The following is a 17341-nucleotide window of genomic DNA, read 5'->3' as shown; positions in this document are numbered from 1 at the left end:
ATGCACTCTCAACGCTATATCGCTGATCCTTTTCCCTTCTTTCGTCCAGTGACAAGCAGCAGCGGAGCGAGACACTCCCAATGCTAGGGGTATATTCCATTGGGGGGCACACCGCAGTGGCGCTTACAAATGCAAAATACAGCATGCAGCTGGTATAACATGACTGTCAGTCGTTATTCCTTGTGTCTTTTTTTCCTGTCCAGCCTCATCATGATCTGTGTGCATGGGGATCTCATCTTAAACAAGCTCAGTGCTTAATGAGTTTTCCAATTTAGTAGACCTTGTATTGTGAATTTGTACTTCCATGTACTGCTTTCAATTCAGTGACCCAGAGTTCGTCATCCTGACAATTCCTCTAGCTGAGAAAGCATCCTGAGGGCTCAATGCTAGCATCCCTGTGGGAGGCAAATCAGCCACAACCACGGCCAACCCAGTCGACCTTTCTGCCAGCAGTATGCTGCTGCAATTAGAGCCAATACATTCACAGCCATAGTCTGTGTCAGGCACCATAGTCAGGACATGACCGGCACAAGTAATGGACCTTCCCTTCTGGGACCAGAGGGGACCAGCAATTGTTGCAATAATCCATGGGCAACAGCAACAGAGTGAGACACTCAATACTACTGATGACGTAGCCGTAGCAAAAGCGAGTATCATTCAGGCTACAGTGTCAAGGACACAGTATGATAGCCGTAGAGAGTACCAGGTACACACAGTATTAGTGGGTAACAGCAGCAGAGTGAGATACACTTAGTGCTATTGGTAACGTAGCCCTAGCAAAAGAGCGAGAATTGCTCAAGCTACAGCGTCAAGTACATATGTACTTGTTAATGTATTGCGTCTTGGACACAATTAACAGTAATGTTAATTAATGTCGTCTTGGACCCCAGGAAGAATAGCTGCTGGTTTCCCTTTTGCCGCAGCTAATGGGGATCCATTGCCAATAAACAAAGCTTATTGATTATCAGTACACAGAGTACAATGTTACTAATATGTAACTTCGTCGTGGCAAGGAGCGAGAACCACTCAAGCCACTGTGTCAAGTCATGTGTCAAGTACCCACAGTATGATAACCAAGTGATGGCAAAGCAAGACCCACTTGAACCATACCAGTATTATAATTTCGTTTCACTACCAAGCACCAAGCAGTATAACCTGAATAGCAGCAGCGAGTCACACTCAAGCTATGATACACACTCAAACTGTGAGGTTAAGCACCCACAGTGGCAGTATTGGCGTATCCCTGTATGTCACGGGCAAAATATGCTGCTTAAGTCAGTAGGCTACTACTGAGCAGCGTTCTACCACTTGACCTGTGTTCTGGCGCTCAGGAGCTGGGACATGTCGGTAGTGTGTTACTCTCTGAACATAGCACCAAGTACATACAGTAATAGGTACACAGTATATCGTCCAATAACGACGGAGTGAAGCACACTATGGATGCTAAAAAGCATTATTTTACACCTTGGGCTATTCAAAAATAGCAGATCTACAAGCTCATAGCGCGGCACCAAGTACATGTAGTAATAGGTACACCGCATATCGTCCAATAACGACAGAGTGAAGCACACTATGGATGCTAAAAAGCATTATTTTACACCTTGGGCTATTCAAAAATAGCAGATATACAAGCTCATAGCGCGGCACCAAGTACATCGCTCATACAGTGGTGTAAAGTAACTAAGTACATGTACTCAGTACTGTACTTAAGTACAATTTCGAGGTATTTATACTTTAATGGAGCCCAGTTCTCTGCCACTGCGCTCATTAACGCTTTGGTCGTCTCCTCGAGGCGAAAGAACACCTTCTATGAGACACATTAACGGCGCACTGCCGTGACATTTTCGGTCATTTTATTTTGAAGGTTCAGTCTGAAACGTCGGCTCAACCGACTCTACACCAATCAGAAGGTCCCATCCCTTCAAGCTATGGGACGTTGGATCCTTTGCAACACGGCTAGTGTTTGTTTACAAGTGAGAGAGAGACGGCCAGTGAAGGACGTCGGATATGCTCAAAGCGGCAGAATGGGATACATTCTCAACGCTGAATACTTTCCCCTCTTTTACTTTATTTGTCTGTAAAACAGCACAATACATGCACTCACCGCCGCCAATGTACAGCTATGGCTCTCCATAGTTCAACACAACGGTGGTGCGGGGAAAGCTCACGGTGTTATTGTCGTTAGCTCCAATGCTAGCAAGCAACCATTCACCGTCTCACTTTTTTTTTTTTCTTCCTTGTTCCTTTCCGACAGCCCCTATAAACGGGGTAACGTAATTCCATGGTAGCAGGCTACGCAGTCTCTGGAGGACGGACCGTAGTCCGTAGCCCCAACCGTGTTGGTTTACGAAACTTCACGCGCAGCTGCAAGTATCGACCTACGCTTTGGAGGCGAAAAGATGAAAGAGGATGAACGCTGTGTGCCCCGCCCCTATATAGGTGGCGTGCGTGCACACAGGTCACGAGTGACTTTGTTGGTATTAATATTCGACCCATACGCGAGCGCGTGATGGATATCCAGGTGTTGAAAACACTGCCTCTGGCGGTCAGTAGGAATGAAGTAGAACACAGGAGCCGAGATACAGGTTATTTCCCAAATAAATTAACCAGGAAGTGAATGGAGCAGTAAATCTTCGGATCGCATTATCTCCTGGTTCTGTGAGATGTTTTTTTTATATTTTTTTTAAATAAAAAAATATTTGTATTTTATTTATTTTTGAAAAACTTAGATTTACGTGATTGGCAGTGAACGGTTGTATTTGCATTAACGTAGATTTGGCAGGGATTGTGTTAATATTCTCTATACCTATAACATCACTTCTTTTTTCACTTTTTGTTATTCTTTCCTTTGACTCCTTTGGTTATGTCCTGTGAAGGTCTGTCTCCGTTCTCAGCTCCGTCCAGACTGAGTGACGGTGTCCATTCTGGAGACAACCAGGACGGCACAGGTCAGCTAAACAGTCCTCACTTTGACTTCCCCTGCCCCTTGGACCCGTTTCAGGAAGAGGTTTACAGGTACTACTAACAGGGCGGTTCTCCATTCCTCATACAGTACTTACCCAAAGAACTTGGGTTGGTAGTGGGGCTGTCAAATAAATAATCATCCAAAAATATGGCTACCGCTCAATGTCGTATCAGAAGGTGTAACCCAGTTAAAATAGTGGGTCACTCAGCAATAGTTTAGCTATAGTTTTCCAGCAGTCCAAAGTGAGTTCAACTCTGAGACATGAAATAACTATTAGCTCACATTACCTTTTTGTAAGCTTGTTCTTGACAATCGGCAGCAAGTGTTCTCTTGGGGATAAAACGGTACTGACCAGTACTGATATTACATTCATTATGTGTATAATATTGTATGCAAAATATAATAATAATAATAATTTAATATAATCAAGAATCTGCCTGAAATTCGATTGTAATTTCTGACAGCCATAGTCGGTACGTTTGGTAGAGAAACCACACTATGACCCAGGGCAACGCGGTGTGTGCGAATTTCACCATACACATACAAATTCACTGCATGCGCCATCGGTTCTTGCGTCAGGCATGTGCGTGTCCGTACGTACAGATGTGTGCGTTTAGGGTGTATGCGCTTATGCATCCAAACACTATCCAACACAAATAGTTATATACATTTCTTGGTGGGATATTTCTACACACACACATGAATGACAACAATGAATAGGCATTTCACCAGGGTTTCAGTGTACACTAGAGTTGGTTATAACAGATGCTGGGGATAACAATTGATTTTAAGTAATCAGATGGGCCTTACCATTCTGAGATGCACAGGAGAGATAGACACCGTCATTCATTTCAAGGGAAGGATAGGCTTCCCTGCTCAAGTGTCTTATAACAATAACAAAGTCAATTTGAGCTCACCATGGGGGGTGAATAGAGCATTACCTTACAGGAATAAATAGAGTCTCAGAAAACAAGTTTGATAATATAATAGGAAAGCTGAGCTTCTGTTTGAAAATAAATAGATAATCGTATTATTCTTTGGAGTCCGTTGAAGGGCTAACCAACACTTTCCCTGATGTCTGTAGCTATAATTACAAACTTATATCTGTCAGAATATATAGAGCTTCTGCATCATAATGTTGCTTAAATCTTTCACTGCCAGATTAAAAAAAGAAATAAATCGGCCAGTGCCGATTTACTTACCTTTTCAACTAGTCACAGAATATGTATATCTAGTATGATCGATCCTCAGACGGTTGCTAAACAAAAAGTCATCGCGACCCCCGCTTGCTTGTTACAGGCCGTTGAATATAGCATGTCTAGTCAAAAATGCAGGGAGAAAAAAAGAGAAAAAAACGTGATCTCCTGGATCTGTGTGACTTGAGGATGAAAATGAGCACTCGTGTGTTAGAGAGCAGCGCCATCTGGTGGAAAACCACTGAAAACAAAAATGTCGTAAAAGTCGTCTTTTGCAGTCTGGGCCTTTTTGGGAAAAAAGTCGTCCTTGGCAGTGAATGAGTTAACTAGGCAAACAAATTGAGATGACTAAAGATCCCGCTTTCTAGTAAATCATGAATGACAATTTCCCCGACAGCTCCAGTATGGTCCATCCTCGTCCTCAACCCTCCTTTCTCTCAATCCCTTATTCCGCCGTTTGTCTTCTGCTTCTCTCTGCCCTCTGCCGTGTGCTAGGATGGAGGGTCTGGCCGAGGTCCAGAGTGAGGATGACCAGGGAGGGGGGGTGGTGTACGGGGAGGACCCCCTGAACTGGCAGCGGCTGGTCAGCCGAGAGGTCCTGGCAGGCCTCACCCCACTGGAGATCAAGAGACAAGAGGTCATCAACGGTAATGCTGCGTCCATTCCTCATCCTAATAATATTAATAATAATGGGATTAGCTGATAATGACTGTTTCCTGTATTAACCTTTTTGCAGTGGTGGAAAAAGTACTCAGATATTTTACTTAAGTAAAAGTATCAATACTGCAATATAGAAATACTCTGTTACAAGTAAAAGTCCGTAATTCAAAATTTACTTTGAGTAAAAGTACAAAAGTATTGGTATCAAAATGTACTTAAAGTACCAAAAATATAAGTACTAAAATGATTGAAAATAGCAGATCTACAAGCTCACAACGCGTCGCGATGTGACACGTTGTGAGCTTGTAGATCGGCTATGTTCAAATAGCCTATCTATAAAATAGGGCTAAAGGTGTGTGTGTGTGTGTGTGTGTGTGTGTGTGTGTGTGTGTGTGTGTGTGTGTGTGTGTGTGTGTGTGTGTGTGTGTGTGTGTGTGTGTGTGTGTGTGTGTGTGTGTGTGTGTGTGTGTGTGTGTGTGTGTGTGTGTGTGTGTGTGTGTGTGTGTGTGTGTGTGTGTGTGTGTGTGTGTGTGTGTGTGTGTGTGGCCCCCATCAGAGCTGCTGTACACAGAGGGAGCCCACTTGCGGATGCTTCGGGTGTTGGACTCTGTGTTCTACCAGAGGCTGAGCAGAGACGGCATCCTGCCCCCAGAGGACATCAAGCTCATCTTCACCAACCTGGACCAAATCCTCCAGCTACATGGTAACACTGATTCAACCTGATGAAATCATCCAGCTTCACCATAACACTGATTCAACCTGATTGAATCATCCAGCTTCACCATAACGGAAGTTACGAATGTAACTATGGTTCTATGAATTCCTGGATGACTGCCAGTAGGCAGTTACAGTAGTGAATAATGCCTCTCGCGCTCCGCGCAGGTCGAGTATTTATATAAACAAAGTCATGTGACGCGTAGGCTACCTGTGCGTCCGCCGTCCCGGCTACATAAGCACATGATAGCCTGCGCGCGGCCTCTAAGAATCTTCTCGCCCTGAAAGATTCCGAGTGACCAGTATTACTGGCAGTCATCCAGGAATTCATAGAACCATAGTTACATTCGTAACTTCCGTTCTATTTCATTCCCTCCTGACTGCCAGTAGGCAGTTACAGTAGTGGATGACTTATACCACAAGTGTCACGAGGAATTGCACCCACCTCCTAGTCTGCCGTAGCAGCCAGCGGCAGGATAGCTGACGCCAGTGAGGATCCAGAGGCCACGTCAAGGCGATAGAACCTCGAGAATGTGCAAGGCGCCGTCCAAGATGCCGCCGCACAGACGTCCGTCAGTGACACCCCCTTCATCGCCGCCCAGGACGTGGCTACGCCCCTGGTAGAATGGCAGATGACATTTGAAGGGGCAGGTTTACCGGCTACTTCATAAGCCTTTTTAATTGTGTCAACTACCCAGTGGGATAGCCGCTGTTTAGACAGTGCATATCCCCTATTCTTTCCGCCGTAGCAGACAAATAGCTGCTCTGAGCGTCTAATACTCTGCGTTGCCTGAATATACAGTCGCAACGCACGGACTGGACACAGTAAGTGGGCCCTTTCCTCCACCCCGGATGTAAACGGGGGAGGATGGAACGCCGCCAACTCTATGGCCTGATTAGTATGATTGGGGGGCAATACTTTAGGTAGGAATGAGACATTCGGCCAAAGTGTAACCCCAGAGTCGTTCGCCTTCCAATGAAGGCATACTGGACTAATAGAAAGTGCGTGGAGCTCACTCACACGCTTGGCTGTCGTGACTGCTAACAGAAACGCAGTCTTAATGGATAAAGAGCTCAAGGACGACCCCGCCATAGGCTCAAAGGGCGCCCGGCTCAATGCCTGCAGGACCAGAGGCAGGTCCCAAGTTGCAGCACGCCCCACCCTAGGGGGGCGTAACCTCTTGGCACCACGCAGAAACTGTGTCACCCAGTAATGCGCACCAACTGACCTGCCATCAATATGGCTATGATTAAAGGATATAGCGGCCGTGTGTACCCTCAACGTGGAGGCCGCACGGCCGGCATCAAGTAGACACTGTAAATAATGTAATACATGTTGTACAGGGCAAGAGACTGGGTCTAGACCCCTGTCGCTGCACCATGATGAGAACGCAGCCCAGCAATTAGAGTACACCAACCTTGTGGAAGGGGCTCTTGCATTCCGCAAAGTCTCACATATTGAGGGGTCAAGCACACTCAAGAGTGACTGATCCCTCTCAATGGCCATACCCAAAGCTGAAGGAGGCTCGGTGATGGATGCCATACCTTCCCGTCCAGCTGGGACAGGAGGTCCATCCTCACTGGAAGCTGCCAAGGATCCCCGTCCAATAGACTGAGGAGCGTTGAATACCATATTCTCGAGGGCCACTTGGGGGCCACCATGAGAACTCTGTGATCTGACAATCTCACCCTGTGAAGCACAGGCAACAACAGGGGGATTGGAGGAAACGCATACAGGAGCGCCCTCGGCCAGATGTTGGCGAGAGCGTCCATCCCAAGCGGGGCACTGGACTCTGCCAGGCTGAACCACAGAGGACAATGAGTTGTGCCCTTTGAGGCAAACAGATCTACACGGGCTACCCCGTACCGATCCCAAATCAACTGTACCACCTGGGGGTGCAATCTCCACTCCCCAGAGGGCAGTCTCTGGCGAGACAGATAATCTGCCACAGAGTTTACTCTGCCTGGCAGGTGCATTGCCCTCATCGAGGAAAATAGAGGATAAGCCCATGTCCACAGTCGCTGGGCTTCCCTCAGGGACTCCAGAGACCTGGTCCCTCCTAGATGGTTGACATGAAACACCACTGAGGTGCTGTCTGTCCGAATGAGCACATGCTTCCCCCTGAGAAAGGGTAAGAAGTGCTTCAGCGCCAAGGAAACAGTCCGGAGTTCTAGCACATTGATATGGCGTCCTCTCCACCGAGAACACCATACCCCCTGGACTGACCTCTTCTGCCATACCGCGCCCCAACCTTGAAGCGAGGCATCTGTTGTCACTACCTCTCGTCTCGCCGGGACTGAGCCGAGAGGAACCCCATGCAGCAGGAATGCATTGTTGAGGTATTTTCTGTGCTCTGGGTGTATAGGCACATGAAAATACGCGTCCCTCAGATCTATTGAGGTGAACCACTCCCCCTGTGTGATCGTCTGCAGGACGTCGACTGTGCGAAGCATCCGAAACGGAAGGACCTTGAGGTACACGTTCAACCTTCTTAGGTCTAGTATAGGCCTGAGAGACCCGTCTTTCTTTGGGATGAGAAAGTAAGTTGAGTAGAACCCCTCGTTCTGTGAACGTGGGTGAACTACTGTTATGGCTCGTTTGTCCAAGAGCTTGGCCACCTCTTGGGCCAAACACTGGGCCTTCACGGGGTCTGTGACCGAGGTCACCCTGACCCCTGAAGGTGGTGGGGGTCGGCGGCGGAACTGCAACCTGTAACCTTGAGACATTGTTGTCAAGACCCATGCGTCCTTGGCATGGTCTGCCCAATAATTCAGGTGCTGCTGTGAAAATCTTCCAGCCGCCGGCCCCCGACCCTCAGGCTGTGCCTGGAGGGTTATTTGGGGGCTTGGGGGGGCGCTGGTTATGCCATTGCCCACGCTGGGGCTGGCGAGGTGGGCGCCGCCCACCTCTGGACTGATGTTGCCATCTGCCTGCAGCCGCCTGGTCCCGTTGCCAGGGCTGCGGCTGAGGACTCAGGTAGCCCGAGCGTCGCGGGTCCCGCGCGCCACGTGGCTTAGAGGTTCGAACGGGGGGGGCCATCATGCCTCTACCCCGTTGACCCCAGGCTTCTGAAGCCTGTCGTGACTGCCGCCTACGTTCTAGTGCTTTGTCTGCCTCTGGCCCAAACAACTGGCCCGGCACAACAGGGAGCTTCCGTAGCGCATTTCTGCATTCGTCAGACATAGGCGCCTGAGCAAGCCACACCTGACGTCGTGTCACGACCAGGGTGGACATCAAACGGCCAAGTTCACTTGACATTAAGCCGAAGGTCTCAAGAGCCACATCGTTAATGTCGCCCAACTCACTCCCTGGTTGCCCGCTCTCTAAGATCTTGGACTGGGCGAGGAGGAGCACAGAGAGAGAGTTTCCCATACGGGCCATGCAGGCAGCGGAATCATATGCCTTCGACAGAAGGCCATCAGTGACCCGGCACTGCGAGCTGGGACAGCGGGCTGTGTTCTTCAGAGCCTCATCCGGAGGGAGAACCAGCGCCGCAATGCACTGGTCCACAGGAGGTATGTGAACCAGTCCATGTTTTTCTGCCTCACTCATGGAGGCCAGGGCTCTTGCATCCTTGCCTCGGTGGGCAGGTGCGCCTGGATCAGCCCAACACTGCTTCAGCTGACTTAAGTAGTGAGGCGAGGGTGGGACAGCAAAGGGTGGAGCCGCAGCAACCCGTCGGAAGAACGGGTTACTCACAACCTGAGCGGCCGGTGGCTCATCCAAACCGACCTTAGCCAGGGCAGCACGCAGCGTTGCACGCAACGCGCAGGGCCCATCTCCTAGCTCAGTGCTTCCCGAGCTCCTGCGGGAAGTCTCTGAGCCATCCTCAGCCTGCAAACTCCCAGGCTGGGGAGTACCCTGAGACCCCCGTTCGGGGGAAGGGTCGTACCTGGGGCTATAACCCCCGTCATGGAACTCAGAGTCTGAAGCTCTAGTTGACAGGACGTCAGCATTGTCTTCCTCCGATTCCCAGGCCGCCTGGCGTGGGGGAGGTGCTAGAGGCAGGCGAGGCGGTGGCTGCACCATTGCCTTAAGGCGCTCTATTTCAGCTCGCAATTCGTCCATTTCATGGCGATATGGAGCCTTGTCAGCCCCCACCGACCTCTTCGGGGCAGGGTGACCGCGCTCGCCATGAGACCCGTGTTTGCGCTTCGCCTTCCCACCGGAAGGGACCCCAGAGGGTGGAAGGTCTCCCCTGTAAAGGAGGTTCTCCACCCCCTGCAGCCTGGCCTCTCTCACAGAGAGTGGCAGGATGCTACAATTCATGCATGCCTGGTCAGTCAGAGCTTCCTTGAGATGACCGATACCCAAGCATGATGGACACAATTCATGGCCGTCCTCGACCTGAAGGTGAACCTTACAGGACGAACACTCCATATCGAGTCAGTTGTGTAGCCAGGCAATACCAACGAGAGCTGTACAATTACCGAACGCGTTAGTAACCTCCAGCAACAATCACAAAGTGTAGCTAATCAGTCAGGCTAAAGTAGCTTGCTGTTAGCTCATCAGGCTAGGAAATCTGAACACTAACCAGAACGTCCAGCAGATTTGATATTCACCTTCAACAGTTTAGAACAGCTTAAATGTCAATCGGGTGTTTAACCAGGCAATCGTAGCGAGAACTGTGCAGCCACAGTACGCGTCAGGAACTTCCAGTAACTTTTAATTAATTGATTATTATTATTATTTTCAATCAATTTAATTTTTCAAATTAATTTAACTTTTTAATTAATTTAACCTTTAATTAATCAAACAAGCTATTATAGCCAGGTAAATCAGGCGAGTGCTGTGGGCAGCCCACAGCACGCGACCGACACCCAGTGTGGAGGATCACTCTCACAACACTCTGTGTAAGACAGTGTGTGTGTAGCTGGTGAACGAGCCACGCTCGAAAATCCTCCCGATAGATAAAGAAAAGAGAGGAGGAGATAGTTTGACAACCACAGCCTTAAGAGGGCAATAAATTGCGCTCTCGACAACTGTCACAGGCAGGATGTCAACTCACCAAACAACACGTAGTGTCTTTCTCTCTTCGGACCTGCAAAACAAAGAACCGATGCACGGATTCTTCAGAGCAATACTTACCCGCGATGCACGCCAGGTAGCGAGAAGTTCAAAGAGGCCGCGCGCAGGCTATCATGTGCTTATGTAGCCGGGACGGCGGACGCACAGGTAGCCTACGCGTCACATGACTTTGTTTATATAAATACTCGACCTGCGCGGAGCGCGAGAGGCATTATTCACTACTGTAACTGCCTACTGGCAGTCAGGAGGGAATGAAATAGAACACTGATTCACACATGCACATTGAACTAGGATTTTGAGTTTCTTATTATTTTCTCAAAAAGGAAAAAGACTAGCTCTCTACATATTATAAACTTATGTAGAGATAAACAACATACACTTTTAACTCATTCCCTGTCAGACTTATTTCTGGCTGTGTTTGCCCACTGCCAGCGATTTAGTGTTTTTTATCTTAATTATTAACTTAAAAAAAATCGCACTTTTTTTTTTTCATTATGATCGCAAGTCCAATCGTTTCTAAACACACAGGCGAGTCGTGCACGCCGCTCAGACAACAAACATTCCGATCGGGGCGGAGTCTCTCTCCTCCAGCCCAGTGTAAAAACACCATGTTTCGCTATGTAAACGGAAAACTCACTTACTTTTTCCACCTCGCCACAGACCTCGCTAAATCCCTTATGATCGCAGGTTTGGTAATTGGAAAAAATTACGTTTTTTACGTCCTAGGCAGGTTTGGTAATTGGAAAAAATTACGTTTTTTACGTCCTAGGCAGGTTTGGTAATTGGAAAAAAATACGTTTTTTACGTCCTAGGCAGGTTTGGTAATTGGAAAAAATTACGTTTTTTACGTCCTAGCCAGGGAATGAGTTAAGTGTATGTTGTTTTTTGCAGTGACATTGCATTGTGTGTTGAGGGTGGTACAATTGCAAGAATGAAGAAATGAATGAGCTTGGAAATTATGCTGCTTCTTTATTGAAGCACATAAAACATGGCAAATGACGTCAATTAATCTATCAGCAATTAGACTTTAAACACAGCTGTACTTCATGCTGTACATGTTTGTTGGGCCTGTCTCCCACAGTTTTTATAACGGAACAGATGACAGCCATCAGGAAGAGGAGTGAGACATCGGTGATAGGTCCCATCGGATACGATCTCCTGACATGGGTAAGATGTCTAAGCAAAGTGGACAATTAGGTTCTACATGTTATCATTCTGTATGAATATCTGTCTGTACTGTAATCTGTACTGTGCAAAAGTTGCGGAAATAGTTTTATCTGCAAGCTCACCAAGTGTTGGCGTTGTGTTGTGAGCTTGTAAATCTGCTATTTTAATCAAAATAATTAATCATAATAATGTGGATCCAAATCCTTTTTTGTAGGTATTTTTGTCACTGTACATTTGTAATTACTGTACAGTATGTGAAATTTGTTCCATGCAATTTACCAATCCCAACCATTAGGAGCAGTGAGCACTATTATTAACCCATTCAATCCGGGGAACGCATCTCTATTATTTGTCTGTTGGTTTTTATACATTTTTATCCCATGAAAAGTAATAACAAGAACTTGTGACTAGGTTATTTTTTCCATTTCTTTAAGTAATGGTTTTGGACATCCACCCGATGGCGTGCGTGCGTGCGTGCGTGCGTGCGTGCGTGCGTGCGTGCGTGCGTGCGTGCGTGCGTGCGTGCGTGCGTGCGTGCGTGCGTGCGTGCGGTCAGTGGTGGAAAGTAACTAAGTACATTTACTTAAGTACTTTACTTTACTTGAGTATTTCCAATTCCCTATACTTTTACTTCTACTCCACTACATCTCGGATCCAAATATTATACTTTTACTCCACCACATTTATTTGAAGACTTTAGTTACTAGTTACTTTGTAGATTTTGATTAATATTACAAAACATACATTAACCACTTCAGCCCTATATACATTTTGGCCATTTGAAAATAGCCGATCTACAAGCTCACAATGCGTCACGATCTAACGCATTGTGAGCTTGTAGATATTTTCAAAAGATTTTTATACATTTGAAAACTTGAAATGGGACATTGTGCATAATGAGTACTTTTACTTTTGTTGCTTTAAGTACATTTTGATGCCAATACTTTTGTACTTTTACTCAAGTATGTTTTGAATTCCGGACTTTTGCTTGTAACAGAGTATTTTTATATTGCATTGATACTTTTACTTAAATAAAAATGTACTTTTTCCACCACTGACTGCAGTTCAGTGGCGAGGAGGAGGAGAAGATAAAGCAGGCAGTGGGGACGTTCTGCAGCAACCAGCCGTCTGCTCTGGAACTCATCAAGAGCAGACAGAAGAAAGACCAGAGGTTCACCTCCTTCATGCAGGTCAACAAATCCTATCAATCAGTCTGATCTGCCTCTGGCACGCCGCTTTACTGTACAATGTCAGGAACTTTAAGATAAACTTTGTGGACAGTACACGGCAGTACTGATGTTGTCAATAGTGTTGAGCATGTGTGCTGCTGTAAAGCTGCAACACATATTATCATAACTATTTGTCATCTGCTTTTGAATTTTATTTTGTCGTCTTTTGAACGCACGCAACTATATCAGATGTTGTAACTCTGTGAGACTTTATTTTACTTTATTTAAATACTTTTGTATTTGAATATACTTTTGTGGTCGGTGAAAGTTACTAGTGTTGAAACCGCTTCATTGAGTGATTGATTGATTGATTTAATTTGACAAACTTTAAATTAATTAAAATGAGGCCTGTCACAATTATTACATAATCGCCTAATCGCAATTATTTGAGATAATCGCAAGTCTTTTTTGCATAATCGTTACCATGTTGAAAAATGTTCACACATTTTCAAATATGAAAAAAGCAGAAATAGCTGATATACAAGCTTAGAAGTTGTAAGCTTGTATATCAGCTATATCTGCTATTTGTATAAAATGATTAAATATGTCAATAATTTATTTTATTTGTAAGTTATTTGTCATATCTGCCCTGTGCCATTTTTGTTTACGAAGCCTAAAAGGCAAACAGAAATAACATTTTCATTCATATTATGTTCCAATGTTCAACGCCAAACACACAATTAAATCGTTAATCGCAATTATTTGAGTGACAATTAATCGTCAACTTAAATGTTTTAATCGTGACAGCCCTAATTAAAATCCGTATAGTTTTGCACACTGATCAGTGATCATAAATGAGGGAACATAATGGCCTCCTCCATGGTGTGGTGTCATTGATCAGGAAGCAGAGAGTAACCGTCAGTGCCGCAGGCTGCAGCTCAAAGACATCATCCCCATAGAGATGCAGAGGCTGACCAAATATCCACTGCTGCTGGAGAACATCGCCAAGTACACCGGTGAGTCCATCCTGTGGAACCTCTAGTGGTGGGAAAAGTACTCCGATATTTTACTTAAGTAAAAATATCAATACTGCAATTTAGAAATACTCTGTTACAGGTAAAAGTCCGGAATTAAAAATGTACTTGGATAAAAGTACAAAAGTATTGGCATTAAAATGTACTTGAAGTACCAATAGTAAAAGTACTCATTATGCAGAAATCTTCCATTTCGTGTTTTCAAAATGTATAAAATCATTTGAAAATAGCAGATCTACAAGCTCACAACGCATCACATCGCGACGCGTTGTGAGCTTGTAGATCTGCTATTTTCAAATAGCCGAAGTCTATATAGAGCTGAAGTGGTTAATGCATTTTTTGCAATAATATTTAAAATCTTTAAAGCAACTAGTAACTAAAGTTGTTCAGTAATTGTAGTGGAGTAAAATAAAATGGAATAGAATATTTGCCTCTGAGATGTAATGGAGTAGAAGTAAAAGTATTGAAAATTGGAAATACTCCAGTAAAGTAAAAAATACCACAAAATTGTACTTAAGTACAGTACTTGAGTACGGTGTTATTTTACACCACTGCTGTTCACCTCTGCAGAGGACAGTGAGGAGAGGTCAAAGGTGAAGAGGGCGTGCGAGTGCTGCAAGAAGATCTTGAATCACGTCAACCAGGCCGTCAAGGAGGCTGAGAACAAACAGGTGTGATTGAAGAAATCAAAATATTTTTATTTGGGCTTGTAGATCTGCTATTTTAGATCTTTGAATATATATACTTTTTAACTCATTCCCTGCCAGACTTATTTCTGGCTGTGTTTGCCCACTGCCAGCGATTTTTTATAACTTTAAAAAAATTCACTTTTTTTTTTCATTATGATCGCAAGTGCAATCGTTTCTAAACACACAGGCGAGTCGTGCACGCCGCTCAAACAACAAACATTCCGATCGGGCGGAGTCTCTCTCCTCCAGCCCAGTGTAAAAACACCATGTATCGCCATGTGAACGGAAAACTCACTTACTTTTTTCACCTCGCCACAGACCTCGCTAAATCCCCTATGATCGCGTGTTCAACTGTTTGTAGACACACAGGGTAGTTGTGTGAGTGGCCCAGAGAAGAAATTGTCAATCGGCGACATTCCATTTGGCAGTAGTAGCAGTTTCAAAACAGCGTTGCTAAACAGCATTCCACGGCAGAGAAATGCAAAGCCGAGAAAAGACCGTTAACAGGAAGCGGACGGAACCGAAAATCTTCGATTTGACGTATTTCCGTATCCGGGTGTGCTACAATGAAATGTGTCACTGCGAGAGATGAAGGACGTTGAGATCTTGTTTTAAAAAAATATTTTGCAAAATTACGTTTTTTACGTCCAAGGCAGAATTGGTAATTGGAAATAATTACGTTTTTTACGGCAGGGAATGAGTTAAAGCGAACAAGACTCAAATCTTTGCTTCTGGGGTTCCCTGGAACAACATATTTTGAGATGGGGGTCTGCAACCAAATACATATAATTTGGGGGGTCCTTGACATGAAAAAGTTTGAGCACCACTGATATAGTAACTGTTAGGATTTAGAAGACATTTTGTAGAATCAGCCTCAGGTCTGACTGGGTTAATCTACAAGGATTCAGAAAAAGAGGTTGCTAGAGGAGAAAGGTTGCACGTCTCAAACTTCAGGTCAAAGAGGACAAAATACTCACATTTCCACTTGTTTATTTGGCACACACAACAAAAAAAACATCAACGTTTACGCGTTTAAGGCGCTTTGCCGAAACTCGTAACCGTTGAGTGTGCCAAATAAACAAGTGGAAATGTGAGTGTTTTGTCCTCTTTGACCTGAAGTTTGAGATCTTTCATCTGAGATGTGCAAACGTTCTCATATTTTGGATACGTACATTCTGCAGTTTGTTTGTACTGGCTGTTCTGTTGATTGTGTTCGCACAAAAGCACAATCGAATAAATTATTTATAAAGATGAAAAGATATGGATGATGACAGTGATGTGCTGATTTGTAAATGTCTATATGAGTATTTACAGAATGAAGACAATATCAGCTTTATATTGTTGATTGTCAACTGTGTTGTTATTTTAAAGTACAATATTTGGTGCATATTCACATGTGATAAAGTACTCTTGAGCTCACTGCAGAAATATGCCCTCCCATCAGCTCTGACAATGGAATGGTCCAGCCTTCTTGTTCAACCTCTAGATCCTTGATGGGGTTCAAGGGGGTCCCAGCTACATTATTAACCTATTCAATCCGGGAACGCTTCTCTGTCATTTAAGATTTCTTTGGCTATTCAAAAATAGCAGATATACAAGCTCATAGCGAGTGCCGCGCTATGAGCATGTAGATCTGCTATTTTTGAAAAATTGTGAAAATGTGTGCAAATCTTTGAATATATATATTATTTAAAGCGAACATTTGTAAAACATTTTGTTCCAGGAACGCCCAGAAGCAAAGATTTGAGTTGCAAATGTTCGCTTTAGAAATATATATATTCAAAGATTTGCACAAATTATCACGATTAAAAAGAAATAGCAGATCTACCCAGTGCCGCTCTATGAGCTTGTAGATCTGCTATTTTTGAATAGCCAAATAAATCTTAAAATGACACAAATGATGCTTTCCCGGTCTTAAAGGGTTAAGTGGAACCAAGTGGTCCATTTAGTTCCCTTTGTACATTTTCAGTTAAATTAACAGTGTGGATTTTACAGTGCAGATTGGTGTCACAGAGATACAAAATGGTATGATATAACAACAGTCATAAAACATCCAACTATTGCTTCTCTCAACAGAGGCTGGAGGAGTACCAGAGAAGGTTAGACCTGGCTTCACTTAAACAAAGTGAAAACCCCATGATCTCTGAGTTCAAAGTGAGTAAAACCTGTTTCTCTTCATTCTAATGTTGACCCCAGGTGAATCTTTTTTAAGCAACCCTAAGAGAGAAGAGAGGTTCTTGTTATTAGGTGTGCCTGCTTGTGCAGTACAATATCAGTGATGTGATCAAAGTTACATCTATACTACAGAATCTGGACCTGACCAAGAGGAAGATGATACATGAAGGACCTCTCTCCTGGAAGGTCAATAAAGACAAGACTATCGGTACGACATCAAACACACACACACACACACACACACACACACACACACACACACACACACACACAGTTTGTTTTATGGAGTTGAAGAGAAGAGCAAGGAGATGGGTGAAACCGTGCTGACAGCCACAGCCAGCTACTTTGCCGGGGAACCCGATGACACTTAATGCTATGGAAACCCGTCAGTGGATGGAAAAAGTACTCAAATGTTTTACTTAAGTAAAAGTATCAATACTGCAATGTAGAAATACGCTGTTACAAGTAAAAGTCTGGAATTCGAAATGCACTTGAGTAAAAGTACAAAAGTATTGGCATCAAAATGTACTTAAAGTACCAAGT

The 17341-nt window shown here is 44.7% G+C and overlaps 2 protein-coding genes across 5 annotated transcripts in view; one reads left to right on the top strand and one right to left on the bottom strand.

Annotated features, from left to right (window-relative positions):
• rabep1 (rabaptin, RAB GTPase binding effector protein 1) overlaps nucleotides 1-17341 on the bottom strand; it is a 332504-nt gene that overhangs the window by 175904 nt on the left and 139259 nt on the right. The gene's annotated exons all lie outside the window — the stretch shown is intronic.
• arhgef12b (Rho guanine nucleotide exchange factor (GEF) 12b) overlaps nucleotides 1-17341 on the top strand; it is a 69363-nt gene that overhangs the window by 34424 nt on the left and 17598 nt on the right. For all 4 annotated transcript variants that reach the window (XM_080435383.1, XM_080435381.1, XM_080435382.1 and 1 more), the window contains 9 exons: nucleotides 2877-3015; nucleotides 4657-4808; nucleotides 5378-5524; nucleotides 11646-11731; nucleotides 12796-12921; nucleotides 13802-13916; nucleotides 14505-14605; nucleotides 16700-16777; nucleotides 16931-17006. In XM_080435383.1, the coding sequence (XP_080291509.1) occupies nucleotides 2877-3015; nucleotides 4657-4808; nucleotides 5378-5524; nucleotides 11646-11731; nucleotides 12796-12921; nucleotides 13802-13916; nucleotides 14505-14605; nucleotides 16700-16777; nucleotides 16931-17006 (1020 nt within the window). The remainder of the gene's footprint in view (nucleotides 1-2876; nucleotides 3016-4656; nucleotides 4809-5377; nucleotides 5525-11645; nucleotides 11732-12795; nucleotides 12922-13801; nucleotides 13917-14504; nucleotides 14606-16699; nucleotides 16778-16930; nucleotides 17007-17341) is intronic.

The sequence above is a fragment of the Gymnoscopelus braueri genome, assembly GCF_963280865.1.
Source record: "Gymnoscopelus braueri genome assembly, chromosome: 8".
Taxonomy (NCBI): Eukaryota; Metazoa; Chordata; class Actinopteri; order Myctophiformes; family Myctophidae; genus Gymnoscopelus; species Gymnoscopelus braueri.
The sequence above is the reverse complement of the archived record's forward strand: the minus strand, read 5'-3'. Positions and strand labels throughout refer to the sequence as shown.